We start from the raw sequence: 16,405 nt of genomic DNA on the forward strand, positions 1-16,405 counted from the left end.
TTCAATGGTATTTCACAGTAAAATTGTGTTTTGAACCAATGATTGTGCAAGTGCAAGATTTCTATAAAGATGTGAATGCGTAAGGCAATGTTTTGAACATTAGACAGCCTGTGTTACAAGTGATAACCGTTTTGAGTTTTGTGTCTAGAGTTGTGAAAAATGACATCAAGGTTCTGAAAATAGTAGCAAAGTGATTGTAAAAAACTGTAAATATTGTAGAACAAAATAGGTGATACAGGTTTCATTATGGTATTACATGTACAGTAAATACATCTCTGTAAAAGTACTGCAGTAGTAGAGAGAATACTACAGACACGGTGGAATCATTGAACAAAGTTTGTAATATGTTGATGCAAAACACTACAGTACAATCACACCATAGGTTTATTTGAATCAAAGCAAAAATAATTAGCTATGAAATAGAAAAGAAAAGACAGTACTGTAAAATATTTCATTTCATTTTCATTTTATTGTCCACAATGTGGAAATTTGCCTTCGGTCTCATAAAAACAACAATCAAACCAACAACAACAAAAACAACAAGACTAACACACAGACATCTTCAGGGCAAAATGCAGTACAGCAGTAGCAATAACGTTACAATACATCAACGGGACGTGTTGTTCAGCGTCCGAATTGCATTAGGAATAAAATAATTTTTACAAATATTACGATTTGCCCTAGGTACTTTGTAACGTCTGGCAGAGGGAAGAAGTTCAAACTCCCTATTGAGTGGATGAGTGGGATCGTTTGCTATTTTAAAAGCTTTTTTCCTGAGAACTTCCTCGTACGTGGAACTTAATTGTTTCTGACTTGTCCCTATGATTTTTGAGGCGAGGTTTACTATTCTCTGCAGCTTGCTTCTCCCTTTTATGTTTAAATTACCATACCACATCGCCATGTTAAAGGTTAGAATACTCTCTATCAGATTCTTATAGACTATTTCCATAATGTGCATGCTCACTCTGAAGGAGTTGAGCTTGCGCAGTAGATGGAGACGTTGGTTACAGGTTTTAAAAATGTAGTCTGTGTTTTCACCGTAATTTAGATTAGAATCAATATATGTACCGAGGTATTTGAACTTTTCTACTACCTCTACAATTTGTCCCCTAATTATAAGGGGCTGCACAGGGTCCTTTTCATGAAAGACAAGTTCCTTTGTTTTTGTTACATTTATCTCTAAGGAACTTTCATTGCACTATTTCTGGAGAGATGACACATGTGCTCTATATACTTCCTCTCCAACTATGTCCCCCCTCTTTAATAAAGCAACCAGGGCCATATCATCTGCATACTTGAACAAACGAAAATTTTCCAGATCTAATTGGAATTCGTTTGTGTAAATGGAGAAGAGTAATGGGGATAGAATAGCCCTTCAGTATTAAGCACAAGGATGTCAGACCGAGTATTATTACCCAGAACCTGTTGAGGGCGGTCAGAGAGGAAGTCCCTTACAAGGTGGATAATACCACCATTTACTCCTATATCGATAAGTCTTTGCAGCAAGATGTGAATCTGCATGCTGTTGAAAGGCAGATGTAAAATCGATAGGGCCCTAGCAAAGTGGGAGGGGGCTTGGAGGTGCTTTGCCAGGGTGTGAAACATACTGACAGTTGCGTCATCAGTTCCCCTCATACTTTTGTAAGCAAACTGGAGATGATCTAAGCTGTTAGAAACTGATGCTGTAATATGTTTGCTTATAACTCTCTCAAAACATTTTCCTAAGATGGAAGTAAGGGCAATGGGCCTGAAATCTTCTAGTTCAGTGGCTTCAGGTTTTTTCGGAATAGGCACAATATAGGACATTTTCCATAATTTGGGCATTGTTAAGGAATTAAGCAAGTACTGGAATAACTCCAGCACAATACCTTTTAGTTCATGGACATTTTCTTTTAAAACTCTCCCTCTCAGGCCATCTGGCCCCGGGGCTGAGTTGGGCTTAATACTGGACAGGCTGGCTATAATATCATGTTCATTCAGCGTAATAGGGACATATCCCTAAATGGACCTACACACACTATCACGTTCAGACACTGGTCTGCTGTGATGTCATTGCAAGCGTCATCCATGGCCTGGAGAAGAGTGAGGGTTGTTCATGAGGGTGCCTATCATGAACCTTCCATCTCCATGCGGAGAAAAATTCCTCAATCGGGTTAAGGAAGGGAAAGTATGAGGGTAAATACAGGGTGGTAAATTGTGCATGGTCCTGAAACCATGCTTGAACCACATGAGCATGATGGAACCTGACATTGTCCCACACAATGACATAGGTCACACTTTAAGCTCTACAAACCTGATCGAGCTCATCAAGAAAGGTGACAAGGAGAGCTGCATTATATGGTCCAATATGAGGTCTGCATCCCACCACACCATCTTCTGATATAGCCGCACACATGGTAATGTTGGCCTATCACAGCCATCTTGAAACTGAACTTACCTGAACATAATCAGTCCTCATTTGCTTCACTCTGTCTGCATTTATTTTGATAGTTGTTTTATAGATACCTGGTGCCTTTTCAGTATGTGTGCAATAGTCGGCAAACTTATGGATCCCAAATTGTTGAACATGTCTTCATTGTCCAAGATATGCTGGTGAATTTCTGTAAGGCGAATATAATTTCTGGCCCGAACCAAATCGACCACAGCCTGCTCCACTATTTGGCCTGGTCACAATTCTACAGGGAACATTAGAGTAATAAGACACTTGGTCACAATTGAGACAGTTGAGAGTAGCATAAAGTTTAGTGCATGCTGATAACTTACCGGTTCTCATTGCAGAAAGTTCTGTTTATTGAGTCCACGGTTGACCTTCTGAGGTTTGGTTGTATCATTGTTGCCGCCTCAGTCATTTTCATGCCATGATTTATGACATGGTCTACAACTATTGCCCGAATTTCATTGGACACTCTATGCTGTTGCTGCCGCTGTCTTGGTCCATGGCCTTGTCCTCTGCCGCGTTCCCCCACACCTCTCAAACGAGGCTCACGACCACCTCTCAGAAGGGGTGCCCGTCATCTGCCACTTTCCCCCACACCTCTCAAACGAGGCCCACGACCACCTCTCAGAAGTGGTGCCCGTCATCTGCCACGTTCCCCCACACCTCTCAAACGAGGCTCACGACCACGAGAGGTGCCCGTCCTCTGCCGCATTCCCCCACACCTCTCAAACGAGGCCCACGACCACCTCTCAGAAGTGGTGCCCGTCCACTGCCACTTTCCCCCACACCTCTCAAACGAGGCCCACGACCACCTCTCAGAAGTGGTGCCTGTCCTCTGCCGCTTTCCCCCACACCTCTCAGAAGTGGTGCCCGTCCTCTGCCGCGTTCCCCCACACCTCTCAAACGAGGCCCACGACCACCTCTCAGAAGTGGTGCCCGTCCACTGCCACTTTCCCCCACACCTCTCAAACGAGGCCCACGACCACCTCTCAGAAGTGGTGCCTGTCCTCTGCCACGTTCCCCCACACCTCTCAGAAGTGGTGCCCGTCCTCTGCCGCGTTCCCCCACACCTCTCAAACGAGGCCCACGACCACCTCTCAGAAGTGGTGCCCGTCCACTGCCACTTTCCCCCACACCTCTCAAACGAGGCCCACGACCACCTCTCAGAAGTGGTGCCTGTCCTCTGCCGCGTTCCCCCACACCTCTCAAACGAGGCCCACGACCACCTCTCAGAAGTGGTGCCTGTCCTCTGCCACGTTCCCCCACACCTCTCAAACGAGGCTCACGACCACGAGAGGTGCCCGTCCTCTGCCGCATTCCCCCACACCTCTCAAACGAGGCCCACGACCACCTCTCAGAAGTGGTGCCCGTCCACTGCCACTTTCCCCCACACCTCTCAATTGAGGCCCACGACCACCTCTCAGAAGTGGTGCCTGTCCTCTGCCGCTTTCCCCCACACCTCTCAGAAGTGGTGCCCGTCCTCTGCCGCGTTCCCCCACACCTCTCAAACGAGGCCCACGACCACCTCTCAGAAGTGGTGCCCGTCCACTGCCACTTTCCCCCACACCTCTCAAACGAGGCCCACGACCACCTCTCAGAAGTGGTGCCTGTCCTCTGCCACGTTCCCCCACACCTCTCAGAAGTGGTGCCCGTCCTCTGCCGCGTTCCCCCACACCTCTCAAACGAGGCCCACGACCACCTCTCAGAAGTGGTGCCCGTCCACTGCCACTTTCCCCCACACCTCTCAAACGAGGCCCACGACCACCTCTCAGAAGTGGTGCCTGTCCTCTGCCACGTTCCCCCACACCTCTCAAACGAGGCCCACGACCACCTCTCAGAAGTGGTGCCTGTCCTCTGCCACGTTCCCCCACACCTCTCAAACGAGGCCCACGACCACGAGAGGTGCCCGTCCTCTGCCGCATTCCCCCACACCTCTCAAACGAGGCCCACGACCACCTCTCAGAAGTGGTGCCCGTCCTCTGCCGCGTTCCCCCACACCTCTCAAACGAGTCACACGACCACCTGTCAGAAGTGGTGCCTGTCCTCTGCCACGTTCCCCCACACCTCTCAAACGAGGCCCACGACCACCTCTCAGAAGTGGTGCCCCTCCTCTGCCGGGTTCCCCCACACCTCTCAAACGAGGCCCACGACCACCTGTCAGAAGTGGTGCCTGTCCTCTGCCACGTTCCCCCACACCTCTCAAACGAGGCCCACGACCACCTCTCAGAAGTGGTGCCTGTCCTCTGCCACGTTCCCCCACACCTCTCAAATGAGGCCCACGACCACGAGAGGTGCCCGTCCTCTGCCGGATTCCCCCACACCTCTCAAACGAGTCACACGACCACCTCTCAGAAGGAGTGCCTGTCCTCTGATGGGTTCCCCCACACCTCTCAAACGAGGCCCACGAGCACCTCTCAGAAGTGGTGCCCATCCTCTGCCGCGTTCCCCCACACCTCTCAAACGAGTCACACGACCACCTCTCAGAAGTGGTGCCCGTCCTCTGCCGCGTTCCCCCACACCTCTCAAACGAGTCACACGACCACCTCTCAGAAGTGGTGCCCGTCCTCTGCCGCGTTCCCCCACACCTCTCAAACGAGGCCCACGACCACCTCTCAGAAGTGGTGCCCGTCCACTGCCACTTTCCCCCACACCTCTCAAACGAGGCCCACGACCACCTCTCAGAAGTGGTGCATGTCCTCTGACGGGTTCCCCCACACCTCTCAAACGAGGCCCACGACCACCTCTCAGAAGTGGTGCCCGTCCACTGCCACTTTCCCCCACACCTCTCAAACGAGGCCCACGACCACCTCTCAGAAGTGGTGCCTGTCCTCTGCCACGTTCCCCCACACCTCTCAGAAGTGGTGCCCGTCCTCTGCCGCGTTCCCCCACACCTCTCAAACGAGGCCCACGACCACCTCTCAGAAGTGGTGCCCGTCCACTGCCATTTTCCCCCACACCTCTCAAACGAGGCCCACGACCACCTCTCAGAAGTGGTGCCTGTCCTCTGCCACGTTCCCCCACACCTCTCAAACGAGGCCCACGACCACTTGAGGTGCCCGTCCTCTGCCGCATTCTCACACCTCTCAAACGAGGCCCACGACCACCTCTCAGAAGTGGTGCCCGTCCTCTGCCGCATTCCCCCACACCTCTCAAACGAGTCACACGACCACCTCTCAGAAGTGGTGCCCCTCCTCTGCCGGGTTCCCCCACACCTCTCAAACGAGGCCCACGACCACCTCTCAGAAGTGGTGCCTGTCCTCTGCCACGTTCCCCCACACCTCTCAAACGAGGCCCACAACCACTTGAGGTGCCCGTCCTCTGCCGCATTCTCACACCTCTCAAACAAGGCCCACGACCACCTCTCAGAAGTGGTGCCCGTCCTCTGCCGCGTTCCCCCACACCTCTCAAACGAGTCACACGACCACCTGTCAGAAGTGGTGCCTGTCCTCTGCCACGTTCCCCCACACCTCTCAAACGAGGCCCACGACCACCTCTCAGAAGTGGTGCCTGTCCTCTGCCACGTTCCCCGACACCTCTCAAACCCAATCAACTTTTCACTATATACTCATTCCACAATGTGCACTCAATCATCAGTAATGAGTTGGCACAATTGGACAAGCAATTACAAGGGCCTTCATCTATGCATTGCAGTACTGTCAATACTGTAAATAGTCTGAAAAGGTGGTACAGTATTTGGGGCCATAGACACAGTGTCTGATGAAGCATTATGATAAAATATTAGGCTACATCCATGGATATTGTAGTCTAATTGGTTCATGCTCCGCGCTAATTGGTGACAATGAATCTCGTTATCTTGAAATGGTCATGATTTACAGTAAACATGGAAGATTGTTTGTCTGTTTCCATACAACTATGCATTAAAAGTAATGCAACAGTTACTTATCATTTTGAGCAGTTGTATCAATTGATAGTTAGATCATTGTAAGGAAATGAATAGACACTCATTTGAAATGTAATGTGTGAATTGCCTTTTGAAATAGGAGCACTTTGATGTTAAGTTGTGTCATATTGAACAGGTGATTTTGTTGAATGAACAAGTGATCTAAGTTTTATGTGGATTGTATCCAAGCAATTGAGAAAAGGGTTAGAGTTTTGAAAAATTTGCATTTTGATCATTGGTTGTGAGTTTTGTGTCTAGAGTTGTGAAAAATGACATCAAGGTTCTGAAAATAGTAACAAAGTGATTGTAAAAAAACTGTAAACTAGTGTTTTGGGTTCAGAACACGTCAAACTCTCAGGAAAGAAACATGGTTACAGTATGGCACTCATAATGGAAGTAAACAGGACAAGACAGAACATATTAAAGCACACACTGTTTCAGACGTTCATCCACATTATTTTATATGTGCTGTCATTAGAATAGTGTGAACATGTTTCTATTGGCTGCATCTGAAAGGCATGTCTGAGGAACATCCCAAACTGATTTCATAGGCAGCATAACGCTCTCATGATCTCATGCACACCCACAGGATTGTGGGATATCTCATGCAGTGAAGGATTAATCTACTGTATCTAATTGTGTATTGCTTCACTGGTCAGTTACTGTAATTGGACAGTGCACAAGTTCTTCTCTCACTCTGTTTTTTGGGTTTGGAAACGTATGCATGCATGCAGTGGAGCATGAATATTGAAATACCATGCTTATATTGTAGTAGAAAAACAGCGTCTCTCAGAACAGAGAGGGTTTCCAGGGGTTAGTAAACGGGTGGCTGCTGTTATGCAGTTCCTCTCAGAGAATGGACTTGTGTTCCATGGATAATCCATCTTCTCAACACTTTTAAACAGAACATTTAAACAGAATAATTCAGAATAATTTGTGGTACCTATGGGGAAGTATTGAATGCTTTCTAAAAGTTATGCCAATAATTATTCACATTGGAGATTAATTTTTTATTCAATTTATTTGTATTAAATTCCATATCCTCACAGGCTGTGAAAACCTCAGTGTAGATTCTTCAAGGAAACAGACTGAGGATATATTCATGCTTCAACAGAGGATGAACTGTTTGACAGTTTGCATCAGCTTGATTTTAGAGATTTAATTGGTGGCTTTAAACTCCTTGTTTAAGCATTTCAGCATATTTGATGTTTGACAAGCTTGACCTGCCTTTAGTCTTTACAGGAGAGGTTTTCTGATTGTACATTGACTTACCAGTTTCTTGAATAAATGTAATATGAGGCTTAAAGTAGCACTGCTTTCAGTTACTGTAGTTTCCCATCTGTCCATCACTTTGACATCGAGTCGATGTACTGACTGAGGATAAAGGGTTTAATAGATAAAATGCTTATGATGGTCATGTTGCTAGCTCATCAGAATCAGAATGAGCTTTATTCACCACAGGTTACACCGCTGCTTAAGGTTACAACCACACAAACATTTCTACACTTTGATTCTAATCTATAGTTCCTCATTATAGTAATAAGCACATTGTGACAGAATCATGAGATGAATGTTTGTTTGTCTTCACAGTAACATGACGAATGCACTAGCCAATGCCATCTGTGAGCGCTGTAAGGCCAGCTTCAAACCGACGGAGAAGATCGTGAACAGTAATGGTGAGCTGTACCATGAGCAGTGCTTCGTCTGTGCGCAGTGCTTCAAGCAGTTCCTCGAGGGGCTCTTCTATGAGGTGAGACCTAAACCCAACATATCCAGCCCTGCTTCTGGAAAGCTTCAGCTCCAGCACCTGACCGACACGATCAATGACCTGAGCACACTGTTAGCTGCTTCAGCAGTGGCTGCTTGGGGCTGGATGGTACAAGACCTACCCTGGTGAAATCTTCTCATGCTGGTTATAAACTGGTTATGAGCTGGTTATAAACTGGTTATAAACTGGTTATGAGCTGGTTATAAACTGCTTATGAGCTGGTTATAAACTGGTTATGAGCTGGTTATAAACTGGTTATGAGCTGGTTATAAACTGGTTATGAGCTGGTTATAAACTGCTTATGAGCTGGTTATAAACTGGTTATGAGCTGGTTATAAACTGCTTATGAGCTGGTTATAAACTGGTTTTGAGCCGGTTATAAACTGGTTATGAGCTGGTTATAAACTGCTTATGAGCTGGTTATAAACTGGTTATGAGCTGGTTATAAACTGGTTATGAGCTGGTTATAAACTGGTTATGAGCTGGTTATAAACTGCTTATGAGCTGGTTATAAACTGGTTTTGAGCTGGTTATAAACTGCTTATGAGCTGGTTATAAACTGGTTTTGAGCTGGTTATAAACTGGTTTTGAGCTGGTTATAAACTGGTTATGAGCTGGTTATAAACTGGTTTTGAGCCGGTTATAAACTGGTTTCGAGCTGGTTATAAACTGCTTATGAGCTGGTTATAAACTGGTTATGAGCTGGTTATAAACTGGTTATGAGCTGGTTATAAACTGGTTATGAGCTGGTTATAAACTGCTTATGAGCTGGTTATAAACTGGTTTTGAGCTGGTTATAAACTGCTTATGAGCTGGTTATAAACTGGTTTTGAGCTGGTTATAAACTGGTTTTGAGCTGGTTATAAACTGCTTATGAGCTGGTTATAAACTGGTTTTGAGCTGGTTATAAACTGGTTATGAGCTGGTTATAAACTGGTTTTGAGCCGGTTATAAACTGGTTTCGAGCTGGTTATAAACTGCTTATGAGCTGGTTATAAACTGGTTATGAGCTGGTTATAAACTGGTTATGAGCTGGTTATAAACTGGTTATGAGCTGGTTATAAACTGGTTATGAGCTGGTTATAAACTGGTTTTGAGCTGGTTATAAACTGCTTATGAGCTGGTTATAAACTGGTTTTGAGCTGGTTATAAACTGGTTATGAGCTGGTTATAAACTGGTTTTGAGCCGGTTATAAACTGGTTTCGAGCTGGTTATAAACTGCTTATGAGCTGGTTATAAACTGGTTATGAGCTGGTTATAAACTGGTTATGAGCTGGTTATAAACTGGTTATGAGCTGGTTATAAACTGGTTTTGAGCCGGTTATAAACTGGTTATGAGCTGGTTATAAACTGGTTATGAGCTGGTTATAAACTGGTTATGAGCTGGTTATAAACTGGTTATGAGCTGGTTATAAACTGGTTATGAGCTGGTTATAAACTGGTTATGAGCTGGTTATAAACTGGTTTTGAGCCGGTTATAAACTGGTTTCGAGCTGGTTATAAACTGCTTATGAGCCGGTTATAAACTGGTTTCGAGCTGGTTATAAACTGCTTATGAGCTGGTTATAAACTGGTTTTGAGCTGGTTATAAACTGGTTATGAGCTGGTTATAAACTGCTTATGAGCTGGTTATAAACTGGTTTTGAGCTGGTTATAAACTGGTTTTGAGCCGGTTATAAACTGGTTTCGAGCTGGTTATAAACTGCTTATGAGCTGGTTATAAACTGGTTATAAACTGGCTTTGAGCTGGTTATAAACTGGTTTTGAGCTGGTTTAAGCTGGCCATGTTCTGGTCTTAAGCAACCAGCTTCTGAATTAATTTGTTTATTGCTTTTTTTCACATTTATTCATTACATTTTACTTCAACAATTTCAACAGTAGGCTAGATTAGGGTGGGTTAAATGCAGAGTAAATTTCCCTACATGGGTCAGTAAAGTAATCCACCAGTACACAGGTCACTATGTAACACATCCATGTCACTCTAAAATGACGACTTTTTGTTTTTGTTTGTAAAGATTCAAAACTTTAATGAAAGCTTTCAAATGCCCCGCCAAAGATTCAAATCGATGATCTCGCTTCAGGTGTTTCATTGTGACGTATGAAGCCTCAAGCGTCTTCGGTCACGTGATCATGAAGATTTGATACAAGCCTTGAACCAGTCTGCTTCAGTAGAGTAAAACAGGCTTCAGAGTCTCAGTGTCAAACGTCCCATCTCTACTTGGATGCAACACATCTTGTTTGTAATGCTTTTATACTGCTATGAAACAATACTCGTCAAATAATAAAGCACTCACCTGTCAGATGTGAATAAAGTCCATGCGTATGTCATTCCATGCCCCTTTACTCGTATAAAAAAAATGGAATGAAATGGTGCACAAAACCTTTGTTAGCGAATTCATTTCAATTATTTATCTCTTGTCTGCAAGGGAGAGCCATGAAAAAGGTGTTTTTAGTAGATCAGCAACACAAAGTAGGATAACATTTTTAACGGTGTTCAATGCCACAACAAATGTTTTTAGCGAGATCTGGCCACAACGAATGATCCCTGGCTGACATTACTGGCTGTTTGCTGCAAACATCACAGTTTGTGCTGTAGTCTGATGCCATTTCCTTAAGAATGATGTCATTCAGGAACAAGGTCTGTTAGTTATGTGGATTTTATGTTTTGATTAAAGAAAGAAGGAAAAGAATGAAGAATGTTCTTAATAAATTACATGTCAATAAGTCATGAGATTAAAATATTGCCCAAGACACAAGACTTTTATGATGGAGACATAGCCTGCTAATCTATGACACATGTATCCTGCACTTGCTTTTGCAGTTTGAGGACAGAAAATACTGTGAGCATGACTTCCAGATGCTGTTTGCTCCGTGCTGTCAGCAGTGTGGTGAGTACACAAACCTGATCGATCCTGTAGATGTGAAAACACTTCACCCTTGAGTCGATCACGCATCCTTCTGTGGTGACAGTATCAGTACAGTGTTTATGAACCATCAAGATCACCTAGTCTTCAGATCGGACTGAATTTAATGGCTCTTATTCTAAAATCCTAAAACATGACTGACACTAACCTTACTGAAAACAATTAATAAAAATGAAAAACAGCTTTTATTCTTTCAGTGAACTGCCACAACATTAAAACCACCGATGGGTGAAGTGAATAACATTGATTATATTATCACGAGGACGAGGGGTGAGATAGATTAGTCAGCAAGCGTTCACCTGCCCATCCAGTCTAAACAGTTAACAGTAAATGAACTTGTCGTACTGTCGTAATGCTCCAGGTTAGAGCCTCCTGTGATGGTTCAACATGGAGCAGATGAGAGAAACAGAGGTGTAGATGTAAGGGGAATGACTGCACATGCATGACTGCTGCTTATACACGTGATGATGATGGACAGGACTGAATTATTAGGCCCCTCCTGAAACTACGTCTTTGTCGAGTCAGGAGCTTAACACAAACAGTTCTGCAGAAGCTTACACTGGTCTGCAGCCATTACGACTGAATTCAGCCATTATTGCAGAATGTGTGCTGTGTTTCCAGGCGAGTTCATCATCGGCCGTGTGATAAAGGCCATGAACAGCAGCTGGCACCCTGACTGTTTCTGCTGCGATCTGTGCCAGGCTGTGCTTGCTGACGTCGGCTTCGTGAAGAACGCAGGCAGGTCAGTCCAGACGCTGCTGTACTTCAGGTGTGCTCCTTCACCGTTGAAAAACAAAACTAAACCAAAAACCAGTCGAGGATGTTCTGAAGCATGGCAGCTGGTTTGAGCTAGTCATGTGCTGGTCATAAGTAACTAGTTCCTGCTTAGGTCCAGCTCATAACCAGCTTAAACCAGTTCATGACCAACTAATGACCAGCTCAAACTAGCTGCCATGCTTCAAAACATATCTAACCAGCATACACTGGTTTTTCAACAGGGTTGTACATCTTTCAAATCACAAAGAGCCTCATTTATTAAGTGTTGTGCAGAAACCAACCTAAAATTGATCTTACGATCATCTCTCAAATATGCATACATGTAATTCATAAAATGAACGTAACACAGAAAACACACGTATGCATCTTTTTCAGATGTTAAATCTATTAATCGCAAATGATCTTGGACTTGTGCGCAGCTGAATGTTTTCAGCTCTCTGCCTTGTAAACGACTACTAGCTAATGTCATTAACATGTAAAAGATCACCAGTCATCATCCGACTGCTTTCATTTCGAACAGTGAGCTCCAAAATCCTGCAGAACCTGAACAAGAAGAAGTGTGTACATCTGCTCAGACCCTTTTACTAATATGAGCGCTGACATGGATTTAAGCGCACAAAATTTAGTGAAGTGACATTCAGCCAAGTATGGTGACCCATACTCAGAATTTGTGCTCTGCATTTAACCCATCCGAAAATGCACACACACAGAGCAGTGAACACACACACACACACTGTGAACACACACCCGGAGCAGTGTTCATCATTTATGCTGCGGCGCCCGGGGAGCAGTTGGGGGTTCGATGCCTTGCTCAAGGGCACCTAAGTCGTGGTATTGAAGGTGGAGAGAGAACTGTACATGCACTCCCCCCACCCACAATTCCTGCCGGCCCGGGACTCGAACCCACAACCTTTCAATTGGGAGTCCAACTCTCTAACCATTAGGCCATGACTTCCCCAAAATCTAAACACACGCACACTTTATAAATGAATGAGGCCCATGAAGTTGTCATAAACAAGCTAGTCTATAGATTCAGATTGAGAGAATAGTCTTCTGTTGGCAGACACCTGTGCCGTCCGTGTCATGAGCGTGAGAAGGCTCACAGTCTGGGGAAGTACATCTGCCAGAAATGTCAAGCTATTGTTGATGACATCCCGCTGATTTTCAAGAATGACCCGTACCATCCTGACCACTTCAACTGCAGTAACTGCGGGTGAGTAACATACTAGTAGTCGTCTGTTCCTTTAAGGTAGTAGTTTGACTCGTTTAAGAGTGGATGAGGCACAAAGCAGGTTTCTGACAGTGAGATGGGAATAAGATGTTCCTGAAGCTCAGGGTCGAGTGCTTCTTCTTTCAGTAAGGAGCTGACGTGTGAAGCCCGGGAGCTGAGGGGTGAGCTGTACTGTCTGCCCTGTCATGATAAGCTGGGCGTACCGATCTGTGGCGCCTGCAGGAGACCCATCGAGGGCCGCGTGGTCAATGCCATGGGCAAACAGTGGCACGTGGAGGTATTAGACCCAGTTCTGTGTCCATCCCTGTGTGAGTGTGATGACTGATCCTCTTAATGCTCTGAAGAGGGGTTGACCTCATCCCCTGAGCCAGTCTGGTGTGGGATCTTGACATTTATTATCTTCTGTCGTCTTCTTGTTTGCAGCATTTCGTGTGTGTTAAATGCGAGAAACCATTTCTTGGTCATCGGCATTATGAGCGCAAGGGCCTGGCATACTGTGAGACCCACTATAACCAGGTAAAGTCTATCAAAAACTGACAAAAAAACAGAGGCATTCTGTATGTTCTGTTGTATTTCAGTCAGCGATTGAGCTTAAGGCATTTTACTTCAAATCACTGAAATGATGTAATAACTTGCCAGGATGTTCAGATTGTTACAGTGTGTGTTTAAAATGTGAAGGAAGTGATCAGGCTCCCCAGTGGGCACCTTCAGTCAAGACTTGATCAACATGCTGTCACATCACTTTAAATCTAGTTTGGATGGAAATTCCTTCCAGTGGGAATTGGGTGAAAATAGGAAATAAATCCCACACTGAAATTGGATCTATGTATATGTAGACCAATACAGTATATTTCCTGTTCAGTTTATATTAAACCAACATCATGTCAAGTTTTCGACGACAGTTTGATTTGCATATTTGACGTAAATTTCAACATCAGTTGCCCACTGGATCTAAACCCCATTAGACACAATATGTGAGAACACACTGCTCTGAAACATGATCTGAATGTGTCTTCTCTCACAGCTCTTTGGAGAAGTCTGCTTCCACTGCAACCGCGCCATTGAGGGAGATGGTGAGACATTGTTCATTTAAGGATGATCATAATCTGCCCACTTGTGTGCTTGACTCTTTCTCTTTTGTGTTGAAGTGGTGTCTGCGCTGAACAAGGCCTGGTGTGTCAAATGCTTCGGCTGCTCCACGTGCAACTCCAAGCTGACCCTCAAGTGTGTACAAGTGTTTCAGATGTGTGCTAGACAGGACCATATCAGCTTCAGACGCTTACAAACACTGAGAACACATTCAGATTCGAGTTGTGCAAACCATATTTAAGGAATCGGGGCTAGTCGTCGCTCATTTTGCATTCCTTTTGGCAATTTTAAATCAGTTTTTGTATGTAGACACAGGAAATCACAACTAAATTAGCAGACAAAACGAACACTGTTCTTGATGTGTGTTACTGGTGTTATTGTGAACAGATCTTCCATGCATATATTATTTTTGACCGCATGATCTTTAATCATGATTGCTGCTCTTCATGTCCAACACCAATCACGTCTGATTCGTCACATGATTGATGTCTGTCCTGTAGTGATGGATGACTTCACAACTGTACAACCCAATGGGACTAGATAGTTGGACTTTTACTCTTTAAGAAATTCTAGGGGTTCTGCATGACATAATAAAATGATATTATTTAATATTTACCAAAAGCAGACAATATAAGGAGGGTGGTAATGTGTATCTCTGTGTGCTGTTGTTCAGGGATAGGTTTGTGGAGCTGGATCTGAAGCCCGTGTGTAAGCACTGCTACGAGCGCGTGCCAGACGAGCTCAAGAGACGCCTGTCCAAACAAGACTCCAAAGACATGAGGAAGAAGAAAATGCCCATCTGTCTGTGACGTGTCTCTCAGAGGTCAGCTCTGTCCCTCGTGTCACTCCTCCGTCCAGCTTCTCAACACAAAGACACAAACAAAACACATCTCTGTTCTTCCACTGAAAGCTGATGTAGCCTCCGAGTCGTAAATGTTCATATACAGGCTGTAAAATGTAAAACAAATGTAAGCCATTTCATCTGTCTTTGAAAGAGACACAATCACAGAATTCATTTAGTTCTGAAAGTTAACCGAAGTTCTTTTCCAAATGATGACATGACGATCATTTTCAGCGCACTAACCCTCTCCATCCCACCTTTCTTATCTTTATACATTCACTGGGCACTTGTTTTTTTTTAGCTACACCTTGCTTTTTCCTTCAGAACTAGGTTCCATAAGCAGACTAATAAAGTGGCCCTGAGTGATTATAAACAATATACACTAAAAACATGAGAATCAATCAGGGGAGTGTTGCCAAAAGCAGCTATGTTCTGTTGTTACTGACAGAATTGAGTGTCAGTAATCACTGTAGTTAGTTATCTAACCATGCTCGAGTGAAACACAGCCCAGGCCTGCAGCTTTAGAGGAAGTTTGATCTGTTGTGTCCATTCGACCCCCATTCTCGAAGGAGAACATCAGCTGGTCAGAGAGTCACACTTCACAACATCACTCTCACACAGTCCTTCAGAAGACTCGGAGTCAGTATAATGAAAGAACAGTTGCATGTTTTTAAGTGATCTACTCAAGAATCAGACTGAAGGCTTCACGTGCAGCTCTGATGAAGACTGTTTTACTCTCAAGGCACTTCTGACAGGTTTTAAACATCAGGCCCTTGGGCTTCTCTCTTTCTCCTAAAGAGAGGTGTTTGGAAGGGCATTATCTGATTAAATACACACATCCAAGCGCAAGGTGTTTCTCTGTGTGGAGTTTGTCATCATGTGGAGCACTCTGTTCCTCGTGTGTGTGTGTGTGATCAGATGATTTCTCCTGTGCTGGTTTTAGGATCTGCAGCTGAACACCAGACCTCCATCACTTCACCGTTTGACCGGACCGTACACAACTCCACATGAGCGGTCACAACTCTGATTTCTGCTCCAGTTAACCAGAATAGAGGAACGTCTTGCTGTTTTAATTTCTGTCTCGAGTTCTGCTGGACTGTATTTCATGTTTGGTTGTTATCACAGAGCGTTCATCTGTAATAATTATATTTTTGTTTAGTATTAAGAGCGTAACTGCACTAATGCCAGCACTCAGACAGTAAATCCAATCCTGAAGCAGGTGTGAGATGTCTCCTGGATGGGAAGCAGCGGTCATCACTCATTTACTCGCTCTCATCTCACTTAAACGGTTAGTTCACCCCAAAATGAAATTACCCCATGATTTACACACCCTCAAAGCATCCGAGCTATATATGACTGACTTCTTTCAGACAAATCCAGTCAGTTATATTAAAAACATCTGAAGCTTTACACAATACTTCTCATTTTGGGGTGAA

General features: G+C 44.6%; 1 protein-coding gene and 1 long non-coding RNA gene across 2 annotated transcripts in view; one reads left to right on the plus strand and one right to left on the minus strand.

The window, feature by feature from the left end:
• lims2 (LIM and senescent cell antigen-like domains 2) overlaps positions 1-15,263 on the plus strand; it is a 19,373-nt gene extending 4,110 nt beyond the window's left edge. The window contains exons 3-11 of the mRNA XM_059547046.1: positions 7,929-8,088; positions 10,929-10,995; positions 11,653-11,773; positions 12,872-13,021; positions 13,166-13,316; positions 13,463-13,555; positions 14,064-14,112; positions 14,188-14,263; positions 14,802-15,263. Coding sequence (XP_059403029.1) covers positions 7,929-8,088; positions 10,929-10,995; positions 11,653-11,773; positions 12,872-13,021; positions 13,166-13,316; positions 13,463-13,555; positions 14,064-14,112; positions 14,188-14,263; positions 14,802-14,937 — 1,003 coding nt within the window. The 3' untranslated portion in view covers positions 14,938-15,263. The remainder of the gene's footprint in view (positions 1-7,928; positions 8,089-10,928; positions 10,996-11,652; positions 11,774-12,871; positions 13,022-13,165; positions 13,317-13,462; positions 13,556-14,063; positions 14,113-14,187; positions 14,264-14,801) is intronic.
• On the minus strand, positions 2,725-6,881 carry LOC132134243 (uncharacterized). The gene is made up of 3 exons (XR_009429430.1): positions 6,684-6,881; positions 5,395-5,460; positions 2,725-2,918 (listed from the first exon to the last, which is right to left on the minus strand). It is a non-coding gene; the product is annotated as an uncharacterized LOC132134243 (long non-coding RNA).
• Positions 15,264-16,405: the final 1,142 nt, after the last annotated feature.

Source organism: Carassius carassius, unplaced genomic scaffold (genome assembly GCF_963082965.1).
Source record: "Carassius carassius unplaced genomic scaffold, fCarCar2.1 SCAFFOLD_58, whole genome shotgun sequence".
Lineage (NCBI taxonomy): Eukaryota > Metazoa > Chordata > Actinopteri > Cypriniformes > Cyprinidae > Carassius > Carassius carassius.